The sequence below is a fragment of the Vicugna pacos genome, chromosome 26, assembly GCF_048564905.1.
Source record: "Vicugna pacos chromosome 26, VicPac4, whole genome shotgun sequence".
NCBI classification, from domain to species: Eukaryota; Metazoa; Chordata; class Mammalia; order Artiodactyla; family Camelidae; genus Vicugna; species Vicugna pacos.
The window spans coordinates 5058170-5073004 of NC_133012.1; the positions used below are offsets into that span (position 1 = coordinate 5058170).

The following is a 14835-nucleotide window of genomic DNA, read 5'->3' on the forward strand; positions in this document are numbered from 1 at the left end:
AGTTCTCCAAGGTTTCCTCTTTAATTCTCAGTAGGCTCTTGTTTGCCTCAGTTGCTGAAACGCTGCTGGCATATTGCTGTCATTTCAGTAATTCCCTGGGTGGGAGGCGTTTTCTCTCTGCTGCGCTGAGCTCCAACTCGAACCAAATCACAACAACAACCCGGGAACAGAGGTTTTCTAGGTAAGTCAGTTTGGATAACTTTTTCACTGTGCTCCGGTGCTTTTACCGAGGCTCCAAATAGGTTAGATCTCTTCGTTAGCCGTAAGGCTGCTGCCTTTTGGCTACCATGCCACCGAGGAAAGATGAGAATATCCCCAAATCGAAACATCACAGAGCCCTCTGTCTTAACAACTGTGTCAGCCCGGATGCCACCAGAGAAACAGAACCTGCAGGCCTTGTCATTCTTCTCTTTCTCTCGATCTGTAGATACCCAAACCAGATGCCTTCCCTTCAGGCCAAAGCTTCAGGACAAGCAAAGAGGTCTCTTTCTTTCTTTCTTTTTTTTTTAAGCATTTTTTATTGAGTTATAGTCATTTTACAATGCTGTGTCAAATTCCAGCGTAGAGCACAATTTTTCATTTATACATGAACATACTCTTTCACAGCAAGACTGAGCATCCATTTCAGCCTGCTGGCTGTGCCGTGCCCTGGCGGTGTTAGCTGGCCAAAACTCTCTCTCTGACCGTTACCATCCCAGGGGACCCAGGAATGCAACCCCCCACACCGGCCACCAGAGCCAGGTGATTGTAGGGGTATCCCTGGGACACAGCCACAAAACTCAGAGCCCCACATGTGAAAAACAGGGCATAAAGTGCATGTAAAACCTTCCCTCTGGGAAATCCTGGCGCTCTGGGGTGTGGCAGAGTGAGAACACGAAGATGGCACTCACCCTCCCAAGTCTCTGTGAAGGCTCACGGTAGGTCTGTGGATGTGTGTTTAATTAGAAGCCAGCTCCTCTGGCCACAGCTACAAAGACAAGCTCACAGGCCTCTTTTACAGAAAGACTGGGCTCCTCTGCTGCCCCTGGTCGTGCTGGGTGTAGGGGCCAGTTAAGAACTCTTTCTCCATCAGTTACAGTCCTGGGACCCCTGAGTATAAATGGCCCTCAGAACCATTTCACAGTTCTCTATAACCCTGTGATGACGCCCTCATTCTCTCATGAGCCCCTGTTATCAAAGCTGGGTATTTCAAGGGCTCATCTTTCAGGTGCTGGTCTTAAAAGCTGTGGTGCCCAATGTCGGGTTCCCTTGAGGAGGAGCTCCGAGTTTTGAGTTCTCTCCCAGCTGTGGATTGTCCAGCCAAGATGAGTTTACCACAAGATTGCTTCTCGGCCTTTCCTACCTGCTGCAGTGTAACTATCCTCTTGTTCGCCCAGCATGAAGGGATCACTCCACCAGGGTTCAGGTTTTCCTTGCTGGAAATTGTTCCACATGTAGCTGTAGATTTGGCGCTCCCCCCCCATCTTGAATTAGAACCTCTATTTCCACTGGCATTTTAAAGAGGTTACCCCGTTGTCATGTGGTTTTCATATTTCTGAAGAAAAATCTCTCATCTTGTGTCTCTTCTCTTTTTGAGCCATCAAGAATTTTTTGTCCTTGGTTTTTAGCAGTCTTCATGTTACATGTTCGAATGTGTGTGTGTGGATGTGTGTGCATGTAGTTGTTCTTGGTGTTCCTGAGTATCATGAAACTGTGGTGTAAACACTGTACATTGTACAGATTTCTAATTTCAATTTATGTTTGTATTTAATTATCTCTCCGTAATTATCTTAATTATTTTTGATGCTTTGCCACCTTCAAGATTTATATTCTTTGTAATAAATTTTAGTACATACGTACCATGGTTCTCTGATTCAATTTTTTTAACATACATGAATGTCTTTATTTTATATTTTTTCTTGAATATTTTACATAAAGACATACTGCTAGTTAAAAATTTTTTCATTGTCTCCATCTACAATATTTGACTTACAGAAACTGTGTTTTCAGTCTAAATGCTTCTCTTATGTAGATACTATGTATCTATATTTGTAGATACATCTGTCTTTTTCTTCTGTTAAGGATATGAAATGAGAGACTAATCGCTCGAATTAAATCAGAAACCAACCATTGCTAAGGTTCAGTTAGAGCTTCAATTAGTTTCAGTCTCCATCTGGTTCCCTCTCGTTTCTAAGGCATAGCTCTTGAGCACCTTCAACTGAAAGTGGGCCCGTTTACTGAGAGTCTGCCCCCTGGCAGGTATACAACTGCAGCACAGAAACCGCAGGAAAACATGCTCTGCTTTATGGAGGTCGTCTCTTTATGTTTTAATCTCCTCTTCTCATGTTTAGAAGCAGGAACATGTCTTATGTGGAGGCCCCTTGAGTCTTCAATTTTGTGACTATAGTCATAAAAGATCCTCCAACTTTGGCCTTTTTTTTGTCCAATGGCCTGCTTCCCTAGCTAAGCTTATAACTTTGACCTGTCACACCTAGCTAGGTTTGTAAATGACTTTGGGGACAGTATCTTCAGTTCACACTGTCTCTAGTGCTTTCAGCTGAGATCCTGATGGATTCACTGGGGTTCCTCTTAGGTTGTATCACTTTCCTGCGTGGTTAAAATCTTCCTCTCAGAGGTTTTTAGCTTAATCTTCCAATTAGAGTGAAACTGATATAATTATGATCAAGAAACTGCTCTTTTAGTGGACTGGATCTTATCAGAATTAAACACATAATGTGTGCAGATTGGATAGTGAATGTGAAAATAAATGTGTTATATGACTCCAAGATTTTTTGGTCTGAGGAAATTAGGATCAAAAAATAAGACATTATGTTAGTGGTTTGACTTGAAAAGACATTTATACAAAAACACTGTTGACCGATAAATCATATTATTTGTTTCAAAAAAGTTTCTTATATACTTATATATTTCTAGACTTACTAGAAAAGTAGAAGATAAATTACATACTGCAGTTAATCCTAAAATAGGTTTAGAGAGTGGATGAGAGTACTTTCAACTTTAAAATATTTCATTGAAGTGGTCTTGCGTGATTTTAAACTGGAAGTTTTTGTTTTCAGTTTTTTATTATGCGCTTATTTTGTTCAGTAATTTAAGCCATCTGAGAATTTTAAGTGTACTCTTTGATTATTTTAAATTAATGCAAGTTCTGTATGACTAACCACACATTTCTTTTTTCAGGTTCAAGTTTTGCTGGTCAAGAGTGTTATGAAGATCTTAATTCTAAGGGTGACCAGTCAGGGAACTGTGGTGCCACTGCTTCAGGGTACACGAAGTGCGAACCCAAGTATGTTTTAAGAAATATATCTGAGGAACTTTATTTATTGCCTTCAATTTGAAAATATCATGCGATAATTAACTTTAGAAATAATCAGTATCGCCCAATCATGAAGTAAGACTGTATTTAATCAAATTATAAATGTCTTAAATACTGAATGTCTGTACTTAACCTTTCTCATGTATCCAAACCTATCCCTTGTACCAGCCTGCAGAGCACTGAATTTACATATAGATACATTCATTCCCTATTAGTTAGAAGGACTGATCATTTTTATTTTGCATCTGTCACTTTAATTTCACAAAGGGAGACAATTCTTTATAGTAATCTAATTAAAAAATGTATACATTTTTTACTACCCAGGAAGTAAAGCACTGTATTGAAGAACGCACACTCCACAATCAGACATCTTGATTTCAAATGCTAATCCCAGTGCTTACCTACCTGTGTGACCTTGGACATGCACCTCACCTTTTTGATGTGTAAAATATGCATATCATTTCTAGTAACATCGTTGGGCTGGTGCCAGTGTGGAATTCAGATACTCTACAAAAAGCACTTAGAGTAGGACTGTCACGTAGCGTGCACTGTATGAGCGTTCACTGTGAACTATTATGATTGTTATGTATATTAGAACTTGAATGTCACAGTCAATATAATATTTTTTTGACTCTATTTCAAACTTGGTTTGATAGTAAAAATTAAAATTCTGTAAAAAAAAATACATTGAATTTTACCTGTGTATCTTTTCATTCTGAGCTAGTGGTAGATTCATGGGAAGTTGCAAAAATAATATAGAGAGAATACAGAGGACCCCTGTCCACTTTGGCTGTTCTCCCCGAATGGTGACATCTCATATGACTTGTGTATCTTACCTGTAGTGAAATAGCAAACTGAGGAAATTGGCACTGGTAAATTCACACACCTTTCTGCTCATATTTCGTCATTTTTACATGGATTCTTTCATGTATGTGTGTGTGAGTTTCTCAGTATTTCCATGTCAAGGATCAAGGAATCTAAAATAAAGTCTGAATTATTTATTCTTTTCTAATTGGGATGCCTTTATTTGTTTTTCTTGCTTGATTACACTGTATACACGTTGGTTAAAATGTTGAAATACAAGTGGAGAAAGAAAAGACTTGTTCGTTACCAATTTTATGAGAAAAATTTAGCCTTAAACCATTAAGTGTGTTGTTAGCTGTAGGATTTTTGTCGGTGCCCTTTATCTGATTAGGAAAGTTCCCTTGTGTTCCTACTTTGTTGAGAGTTTTTAATCTTGAATGGTGGCTCTATTTTTCAAATGCTTTTCATACATATCTATTAACATGAATCTATGTTTTTTCCCATTATTCTATTGATATAGTCTATTACATTATTTGATTTTCAGATGTTAAAATCATGGGTCATGTTTTTATCATCCACTCTGACAATGTCTGGCTTTTAATTGGTTGTTTAGACCATTCCCATTAAAAGTGATTTCTAATGTACTTTGACTCACATCTACTATCTACAAATAACAATATATAAAACATTAATAGCCCACATTCAGGTAATTGTTTACTCCTTCATGTGTAGTGAAGGTGGATTATAACAGTTTCCCAATTCCTCCATCCACATGCTTGTGATAACTTATTGTTATTAATTTAACTTCTACGTATGAAATAAATATCCAGCACATTCTTTGTATTATTGCTTTGAGTAGTTATCTTTTAGTCCACGTTCAGTCTCTGGCAACTTGTCAAAATCAGTATTTAATTATTATCAGTGACTTACGGAATTCAGTGGCTTCTTTGAGCAAGCACTGAACTTGTTTCTAAATGTCCTTAAGTTTCTAGATCCATGTAGGGGCTTTCTCTGCAACCTCCGTTCTCTGCTGGGTCCCTGAAAAGTTGCTGATTTCAGTTCATTCAGCTTTTCCTTGTAAAGACAGGAAAAATTACTTCTAAACTTTCCATAGGAGCTCATACATAATTTCAACAGCTTTACTAAGATTTAAAACAAAAAGTACTCAATCTATTTTAATGGGCTATTTTGTTTACTTTGTGATAAAGTTACTGAAACTGCTAAAATCACCAGAATCCAGAATGACTTTAAATTTTCCTTTGTGCCCATTTGGAACCAGTCCTTACCCCTGATCCCAGCCCCAAGCAACGAGAGACCTGCTTTCTCTTTCCATGGATTTGCGTTTTCTGGAAATGTTGTATAAGAGAAATCACACAATATGTAGTCTTGTTGTCTGGTTTCTTTGGCTTATCAGATGGTTTTGAGGTTCATCCATTTTGTAGCTTATATCAGTAGTTCGTAACTTCTTATTACTGGGTAATATTGTGTAGTGTGGATATGCAATATTTTCAAATTATTTACCAGTTGCTGGGCATTTAGAATGTTTCTAGTTTAGGGCCATTAAGATCCTTCCCTACCAAATTTGCTACTTTAACTCAAAATGCTGCTGGCTGAGATTTTTTGGCCCTCTGCGCCAAAATCAAGGATGGCCCCTCTGATGTCGAGTTTACTGGTTTTCATGGCCACCCTTGCCCTGGTAAAAAGACATCGTCAGTTGACCTGAGAGAGGGCAAGGAAGCTGACTCAGGCAGGAGGACCACAGCTTGGTGTTCTCACTTGATTTTTTGACAACTTTTCATAAATGCTTCTCAATTTGTTGTTTGCTTGTGATCAATTTTCATAGCCCTGAAATGGTTGTCTTGACAAGTTTGCAACACTTTTATACTTACTTTGAAGGGAGATAATTTACCTATTTCTTCTCTCTCCTAGCCCCCCCCCCCAATTTGGATTTAACTACACAATTTTCTTTATTTTCTGCCTGATTTATCACAAATCCTAGCACTGACTCATGAGAAACACTCTCATCTCAATAAGAATAGAAAGGAGATCCTCAATCTGATCAAGCTATATGTATTTTGTATTTCTGCAAGTTACATCTAAGATAAATGCCCTTCAATGTGAAGAACTCAGTTTACATTTTCTAGTCTAGGACTGCTGTTGGTAGATTTTCTTAATTTTCATTTGAAGATGCCATGTTTCCTTTTGAAAGGTATTTTCTCTGCATACAGGATAGGAAGACACTAGGTATTTTGTCTCACCTTTGAATCTGTCATTTGATAATCTTCTGGTTTCCGTTGTCTCTTTTGGAAAGTCAGTCTTAAGTTGTATTACAGTTCTTTTGTTTTTAATGCTTTTTTATTTTCTGGTTACTTTCATGATTTTTTTCCTGTGGTTTACGGCACTATTATCATGACATATCTTAGTCTTTCAGTGTTAACATTTATTGCATATAATGTTTCTTGAGCATATGCGTCAATGTCTTGTCGGTTCAGGACCCATCATGCAGAAAGTAGGTATTATGTTTGAAAAACAGAAGAGGAAATCCAATTAGACTGGTAATTACATAAATTTTACCCTTTTTTTTTTTAGGCTAGAATAAGCTCAGCATCATGATTAAGAGTCAAAAAAGAGTGAAGAATTGTTACCAAAAAAGTGATCAGGCTAGATAGGACGTGGTTCATAATTACTAAAATGTCCTTATCATTAGCAGTGCAGGAAAGGCCCTCATGTTTTCAATGTTTGACAATTAATAGCACACGTCTTTTCGCAGGCCTTTGTGCTTTACTTAAATCTTTTTGCTTAAGAAATAATATTCTAGTATTTCTCTGTATGGAAAAACTAATGATTTTTTTTTTTGGTGGTAAATTATAGGGATCTGAAATGTGGAAAATTAATATGCACATATGATAAGACAGAAATAATTAACATTCCAAGTGCCACTATTGTTTATGCCAACATAAAAGGACATCTCTGTGTTGCCTTGGACTATGCATTTGGTGATAAAGCCAGTGACAATATGTGGGTAAGAGATGGAACTGTCTGTGGTGAAAGAAAGGTATGTAGTCTTATTACCAAGTAATTTCCTAATTTCAAATTTAAATGCATATTTGGTATTATCCTCATAATTTCAGTGTACATTTAATTTCAAAAAATAATATTCTTTATATGGTATTATCCCTGAATGGTGACAGATAACTTCTGTGGTTTTATAGCAAGGTTCCTAGTTTGAATGGGGTTTCTCCCTTGCTTTGTACACAACTGAAGTAAACATGTTCAAGCTCAAGAAAAAAACAAATTCCATTTTACAAAAAAAATACGAACAATCCCTTTTCAACTTCTTTGTTCTCTGGTTCAAAGCATTTATTTAATGGTTACAAGGATTAGGTTTACCTTCTTCTGGACAACAGCTTTGCAAACTATGTATCTAACATCTCCACCCCAAGACATCCTTCTAACAGAGCAGGTGTATTTCTAACCATCGCGTTACTAGTCTGTATCCAGAGCTGGAACTTTCATACTCTGTCCCCAGCCACTCAGTGTGACCTGACCATCTATTTATGATCAATATATTTTTTCCTAGTTCTTAAACAAAGGTGTGTGTTGCCACAATTATAATGATTATATATGGAAGATGAAATATAACAATATATTTTTCATACTCTGTCAAGTTGTAACAAAACCTATGTGAGCAGATTGCACTCTCTGACTTTAACCATTAGTATATTTTGGTCGTATTTTTTTAAGAGGATAAATTCCAAAGCTGTATTGACAGAATCATTTAGAAAATGTTTTTTATAAAAATATTTCCAATTATATGTTCTTTGGTTTACCATCGGTCACTATGAGCCTTTCTATGAGTGCAGTAAACATTTTAAAAGAATCTAAGGCATAGTATTAAATTTGATACTGCAAGTAAAAAGAAGTCTCAAAAGTAATATTTCTAAACTTTTGAGCTTGATGCTTACCTGTACTCTCTCATTAATTTCACCACAACCGAGAGAAAGTTAGGTATACCAGAAACCTTGGCGCCATTGCCCCAGCTCTCTTCTCATCTTTCATGGACAGTCCACTGAACTTGGTGGATTAAGCTATTTTGCTGTGTCTCAGTTACAACCACTGGTTTCCACCACCGCCACTCAGTTTCACTCTGTGGTTGTCACTTTCCTAGACTTCCGTGCGGCCTCTCTAGTTTGTCTCACTGTGTTTTCTCTTCCCCTTTACAGTCTCTTTTCCAAAACCTACTTGTATCAGCTTTCCATCTTCCAATTAAATCGCTGAATACAATCAACTGTTTATAGGCCAACTTTTGATTAAGCTGTAAGACTCAGTCCTTCTGTAATAACCTCCATCACATCGCATGTGGGCTTTTTGTCTGTGTGCGTTTCTGTATCTTTACTGCACTACGAACAAGAGGAGGGGGTTTTTTGTTTGTTTGTTCACTGCTGTGTTTTCAGGGCCAGAGCCATTGTAAGACTCAAATATTTAGTTAATCAGTGTTTGAATGGCTGTCTCTGTGTAGCAGCTACACCACCCTTAACATTTCTTAGAAGCTCTGTACCTTCTTCCAATTCAGAGTCATTCCCAAGTATTTCTTCTGTTTATGTAAGTTCTTTGCCTTTCGTCTCTATGCTTGGCTAAGTCCTGCTCAACATCAGGGATCAATAAACATGTTTTACTGTCCTCAGATATTAGATACATTCTGTGTGTTTTATTCTCTCATAAAACTATTTTTTCATTATAGTATTAATTACATATTTATCTTTACTTTTATTGATTTCATGTCTGTACATCCTATCCCAGTATAAGCAGGGAAAGTGCTTTTATTGTTCACTTTCAGATAACCAGTCTCACCTAATGCTGGAAACACAAAAGCACTATAAGTTAATCACTTATTGTTAGTATAGTAATATTATTAAATGAACACCTTTTTTGTCAGTATAATATGGAACCATCTTAATTAGATGCCAAATACAGATGGCATTTCAGTTAACCTACTTCGGTTAACCTACTTATTTTTGTTTTAGGTTTGCAAGAATAAAACATGTGTAGATTCTGCGTTCTTGAATTATGACTGTACTCCAGAAAAATGCAACAATCAAGGTGTAAGTATCAGTACTGTGCAGCAAGAATAGAAATCATTGAGAATGATCCATGGAAAACAAACATACAGCTACACACACACATGCACACACGCACACTTGTAAACCACATAAGAAAATTGGCCTTATCTGACCTAGATATTTCACAATTCTAAAGGAATACAAATAATTTTAGCTACTTATTTTATAAGGTGACATTTCTCCTTGTTTCAGATATGTAATAATAAAAAGAACTGTCACTGTAACCCTATGTATTTACCTCCAGTTTGCCAAAATGAATCACCAGGATGGACTGGTGGGAGTGTCGACAGTGGTAACTTTCCACCCTCAGGAGGAGGCGGTGTACCTGGTAAGCATTGATAACAAACCAAAAACATAATTGAAACAACATTTTAATATATCAAACTTAATAAATAATTATCTACCAATTTATATTTAGATTATGTTTCAATATCAATAGATAAACCATATATGGCTATTTAATTGTGTTTTATTTCCAGAGACTAATATGTTGTAACATATGAAACACATATTATAAATAAGATATGTCAACAAGGGCCCAGGCAGGAAAACAGAAGTCACTGTAGTCTTTCATACAGAAGGAGGTCAGTATAAGGCGTGGGGTAACACGTAATGGTAGAGATGACAGCCAGTCGGAGAACAGCGAGGCAACCCAGAGGACAGAGCACAGGCAGCCACTACCACTCCTTAGGGCCGGAGGGACAGCGGATGGAGATGGCATTACTAGAACCAGAATCAGAGCCATCTTGAAGGATGTGTAACATGGTCAGGGCTGCGTACCAGGACCGAGATCACAGGGAGAGGTGCTCTCCAGCATGAGGTGGGTACGGAGGATGCACAGACACAATTGGAGACACTGGAGAGAGAGAGAGGAATAAATGTCATGGCGATTTCACACTTTCTTATTGTCCATATCTCATCCGGTGAATCCCATTGGCCAAATCAAACTAGAAGACAGGAGGCCAAGGAGCTTAGGAAGTGTAGTTTTCTACAATTTTTGGTTCGAAGTAGAGATGGATTTTAGAGCAAGCCAGCGTATCTAGTGATGCTCAGGACCAGACTTCCTTTACATAAAAACCTATATTTACACATAATCGAAGCAGATTTCTCTAGATTTTGAGCCAGACATAGTTCTTAATATTTCCACATTCATTCCAGCATTTGAAATATAGCATTTAAGGCCATATGATAATAGAATAAGTAAAAAACATTGTAACATATTTAATGTATTATCAAGCTATTTCTATTTTAGTAGTAACAGTTAGCATATCTTCAAGTTAACCACAGTGAATTGCTTCTGTCCATACATATGCATGCCGTTTCTCCAAAGGGCAGAGGGGACTGTGTTTGCCTAGAATCCAGGTTGGCCTTAGCGACATGATTGAACACCAAAGTGTACAGAATCGAGATTCTGAGGCTTCCATGGTCTTCCTGCAGACTCTGACTGGGTTTTCTAGAATGCTAACTCTTAGTATTGGAACACCCGTTCTGTTGAAAATCATCTGCTCATATTATGAAATTTGACTGAGACACAAAAATACAACCATGCAACGAAGCCCTCCTCAAATTCATGACACAAAATTAACAAGATTAAACGAGTGTTTCAGTCCTTTAAGTTATTCAGTTTGGGGATACTTTCTTGCACAATCTCCATGTCTCTCTCCACTCCCCCCCACCTCACAATTTGGTACCAGATGTTGTATTTATATAATGAGAATCTAAAACAGGTAGCATTAGGTTTGAAACTGGATGGTGTGTGGAAGACAGAATAGGAAACTGTTGAAGACAGTTGGTATATGTCGAAATCATCTTGAGAATATTGCTGGTGAGCAATTCAAGAATAGCTTAAAAACGTTTTATTATAAGTTGGAGACATGAAGACATTTATTATGAAGTTGTGAATTGTGTGATATCTCTGCTACCTGTGATAGTGTGATAAATAGAAATCATGATTCTAGTCAGCAGTATTTCCAGGTAGACTGTAATGATTTCCAGGTTGGGTGATTTAAGTTACCTATGATAAAATGCAAGCCGACAGTAATTATTAATGAAGGAGCAGCTTGATTTTCAAGTAAAATGTAGGAAATATAAAAAGAGCTAGAAAATGTTTTTGGGTTGAAAATAAAATGAATTTTCTTTTTTGGACTCTTCCGGCAAAACTTTCTTAAAGTAAGAAATGGCTAACAGCTAAATTTTAGATACTGAGCAATAGAATTTGATCTCAGATAAAAATTGTCAGGCATAGGTAAACACCTGTTAAGACCTCAGAAAAATTTAGTGATGCCCCTTAGACACGTTCATCTATAGAAAAAGCCTAGAAGGCTCATAGTGGACCACCTCGTAAAAACTCTCAAAACAGGAAGGCTAGTATGAGTCTTAAATAGATTATTTCATACAGTCTCACCAGGGTCCAGTACAGACAGGCTTACATCAAAGAGATTTGTGGGTGTGGTTTTGTTTAATCAGGTGTATTTTTTTTATGTAATACTCTAGAAATCCAAACTTTTTAAAGGAATTACATCCATTCAAAAAGGACCAAGAAAATACATATGCTCTTTGAGTCCTACTCAGTCATGGGCAAGAAGGAGACTGATAAACGTGCTCCTGGAAATGGAATTACAAATCATAGGGTATAAGGAAAAAATCAGAAGCCAAAACTTCATTGATCTATGCGCTTGTGATTTTTAAAAATCACAACAAAAATAACAGCAACAAGAAATACAGGTGTAGATGGTTTTCACAGGTTAATTCCAGCAAATTTTTTGCAAGGAAGAAATAACATTTTAAAAAACAGTGGTGGGAGGGACTTCTGTCACCTCATTGTCTAAGGAAAACATAACCCTGATGTGAAATCCAGACGAGAAAGTTAACAAAGAAAAAAACAACATGTATTTCATAAACATAAATGTAAATATTCTCAACAAAATATTAACTCCGTTTATGTAGCTATCTATTTAAAAGGATAAAAATGCAGACACACTGGAGTTTATCCTAGTAATACAAGACTCTTTTATCATTTGAAAATCAGTGCAATTTACCAAATCAAGAAATGTTTCAATGTGTACGATTTTCTCATTTGATGCAGAAAAGTCATTAAGACAAAATTCTACACCTATTTATGAACTTGTTAAAAGGCAACGAACTACCACAGAAGTAAACTTCATCAATCTGATAAAAGAGCATCAACCAAAACATTGTAGCTAACGTAGCTTATGATAAAATATGTTGGTTTTTTCCAAAAAGTTGGGAGCTAAGCAATGACGCCTGCTACCACCACGTCAACATCTTACCCAAAGTCCTATCCAGTGCAGTAAGTAAAGAACAAAACATCAGGAGCATGAAGTTAGAAAGAATGAAATGAGACTGCAGACAATATGCTTAATTCGAAAATCCTAAGGAATCTACAAAAACACTTCCAGGAGTAATAAAAATCTTTTGAAGATCAAAGAAAACAATGTTTAAAAGTCAGTAGTATTGTTATTTACTAGCAGCAGTAAATGAAAATCAGCTTAAAATCAGCACCAGCTACAATGGTATCAAGATATAAAACATTAGGAATAAATTTAACAAAAGATGTGCAAGACTTTTACACTGAAACCAAACAAAAATGCAAATAGATACTAAATACACAAGTAAATGGAGAAATATGCCATGTTTACCTAGTGGAAAGTTTGTTTTTGCCAAGATGTCAATTCTCACCGAATTAAATCTATAGATCACAAAACCCAATTATAAAAACAGGCAATATTTTTAGATACCAACAATTTGATTCTAAAATACACACAGAAGTGTTTAAGAAGAGCTAGAGAGCTCTGAAAAAGAACAACAAAGAAGGACAGCTTAGTCTATTTGCCTTGTATTAAATTTATTATAGCACAGATTTAGTATATAGGTACAATAATCAAGAAAAGTACCAAAGATAGTTCAAAAGGGGAGGAAAATCAGTTTAAAACACTGCATTCTAAGAACTGGATATCCACATTAGACAAATGAATCTGAAAATCACAACTTACTTCACAGTTCATACAAGACAGACGATAAATCTAAACATAGAAACTAAAACTGTTCTTGAAAGAAACATGGGAAATGTCTACATGACCTTGAGCAATAATTTCTTAGATAAGCCATGAAAATACATATTGATGCAATAAAATAAAAGATAGTTTGGACTTGATCGAAATTTTATTACATGGCAGTATTTCTTTTAAAAAAATTGAGTATTGAGGGAAAATTCAGTTCTTACCAGGATCACACTATAACTCTTTTCATCTGTATTATGAGACAGAGCTGAAAAGAAACTACATGGAATAGAAGGTTCTTAATTTAAAAAAAACGAGGAACAGGACTATTATGTAAGAGTTAGAAGAGTAACTTCGGGCACCTATGCTTTCAACTAATCTATATGAATATAAAAAAAATGTTAATTATAAAATTATTAAATGTTGAAACATTTTGTGCTAATAGTCATTATATTAAAATACAGATGTGTTTTTGCTGTTTTCTTCAAATCGCTAATGTTTTCTCTCCTAGGAGGCCGCTATATTGAGACTACTTACCATGCCAAACCTACGAAATGGCCATTTTTCTTACTCATTCCTTTTTTCATTATTCTCTGTGTACTGATTGCTACACTGGTAAAAGTTTATTTCCAAAGAAAAAAATGGAGAACTGAGGAATATTCAAGCGATGAGTATGTTAATTTCATATTTAAGATTCATTACATTTATAATTGGTTGGCATCCATAGTAACTTGTCAGTAAATAACATGTTGATGTAACTAGTAATAATTCAGATTATATATTTATTTGTATATGGAAATCTAATATATAATATATTAATGATCAATAAAATTAATCAACAATATTTAAGAGGTGACTAATTTTAACCTTAAAACACCTGAGACTCTGTTAAGGGTAAGTTTGAGTAGAAATGATTTCTAGTTAATGTTTATCTCCCTCCTTTTACTATTTGATCTTAATTAGTTAATGTGTATTAAACATTATTACTTTGGTTTTTAATATATATATATTTCAAGGAAATTTTACATACACTATTTTCTTAAAATATAGCTGGGAAATTTAGCAGAGTATTTAGCCTTTAATGCACTTAAATAAACTGAGAGGCAGCCAGAGGTGGAAAAGATTAAAAATTGACATATAATAGTAAAACTGAAAAATCTAGATTAAAACCATGGCTAATCTACAGAAAAAAAAATAAAACAATTTTTCAAACAGAACTATCTGAAAATATGCTTTAAGAAAAAAATAAATATTAAAATTGGTTTACTTCTCTTCTTGGTAATTGCTATAAAATAGTTCCTACCTTTGAGTTTTATATCTGTGCCCTCCAATTTAGTTAAAATGAAATGAATTTTACGAAAATATTTTAAGAATTTTCTTAAAGTGGTAACTTGATAAGACAATATTAAAAGAGAAGACATTGCATAGAAATACTTTGAAAAGTTTATGTAAACTTGCTGAAATAATAAGTAACATAAAATGGTTTACGTAATTCAGATAATACTTAAATATATTAAAGGAATTTTCTTATATTGGATGATTTTATTGTGGAAAAGCTGATCAGAATATGAATGGTAAA

The 14835-nt window shown here is 35.5% G+C and overlaps 1 protein-coding gene across 1 annotated transcript in view; it reads left to right on the forward strand.

Moving 5' to 3' along the window:
* ADAM2 (ADAM metallopeptidase domain 2) overlaps positions 1 to 14835 on the forward strand; it is a 45475-nt gene that overhangs the window by 29703 nt on the left and 937 nt on the right. Inside the window, exons 15-19 of the mRNA XM_006201112.4 lie at positions 3178 to 3283; positions 6989 to 7172; positions 9142 to 9219; positions 9430 to 9565; positions 13768 to 13927. Coding sequence (XP_006201174.1) covers positions 3178 to 3283; positions 6989 to 7172; positions 9142 to 9219; positions 9430 to 9565; positions 13768 to 13927 — 664 coding nt within the window. The remainder of the gene's footprint in view (positions 1 to 3177; positions 3284 to 6988; positions 7173 to 9141; positions 9220 to 9429; positions 9566 to 13767; positions 13928 to 14835) is intronic.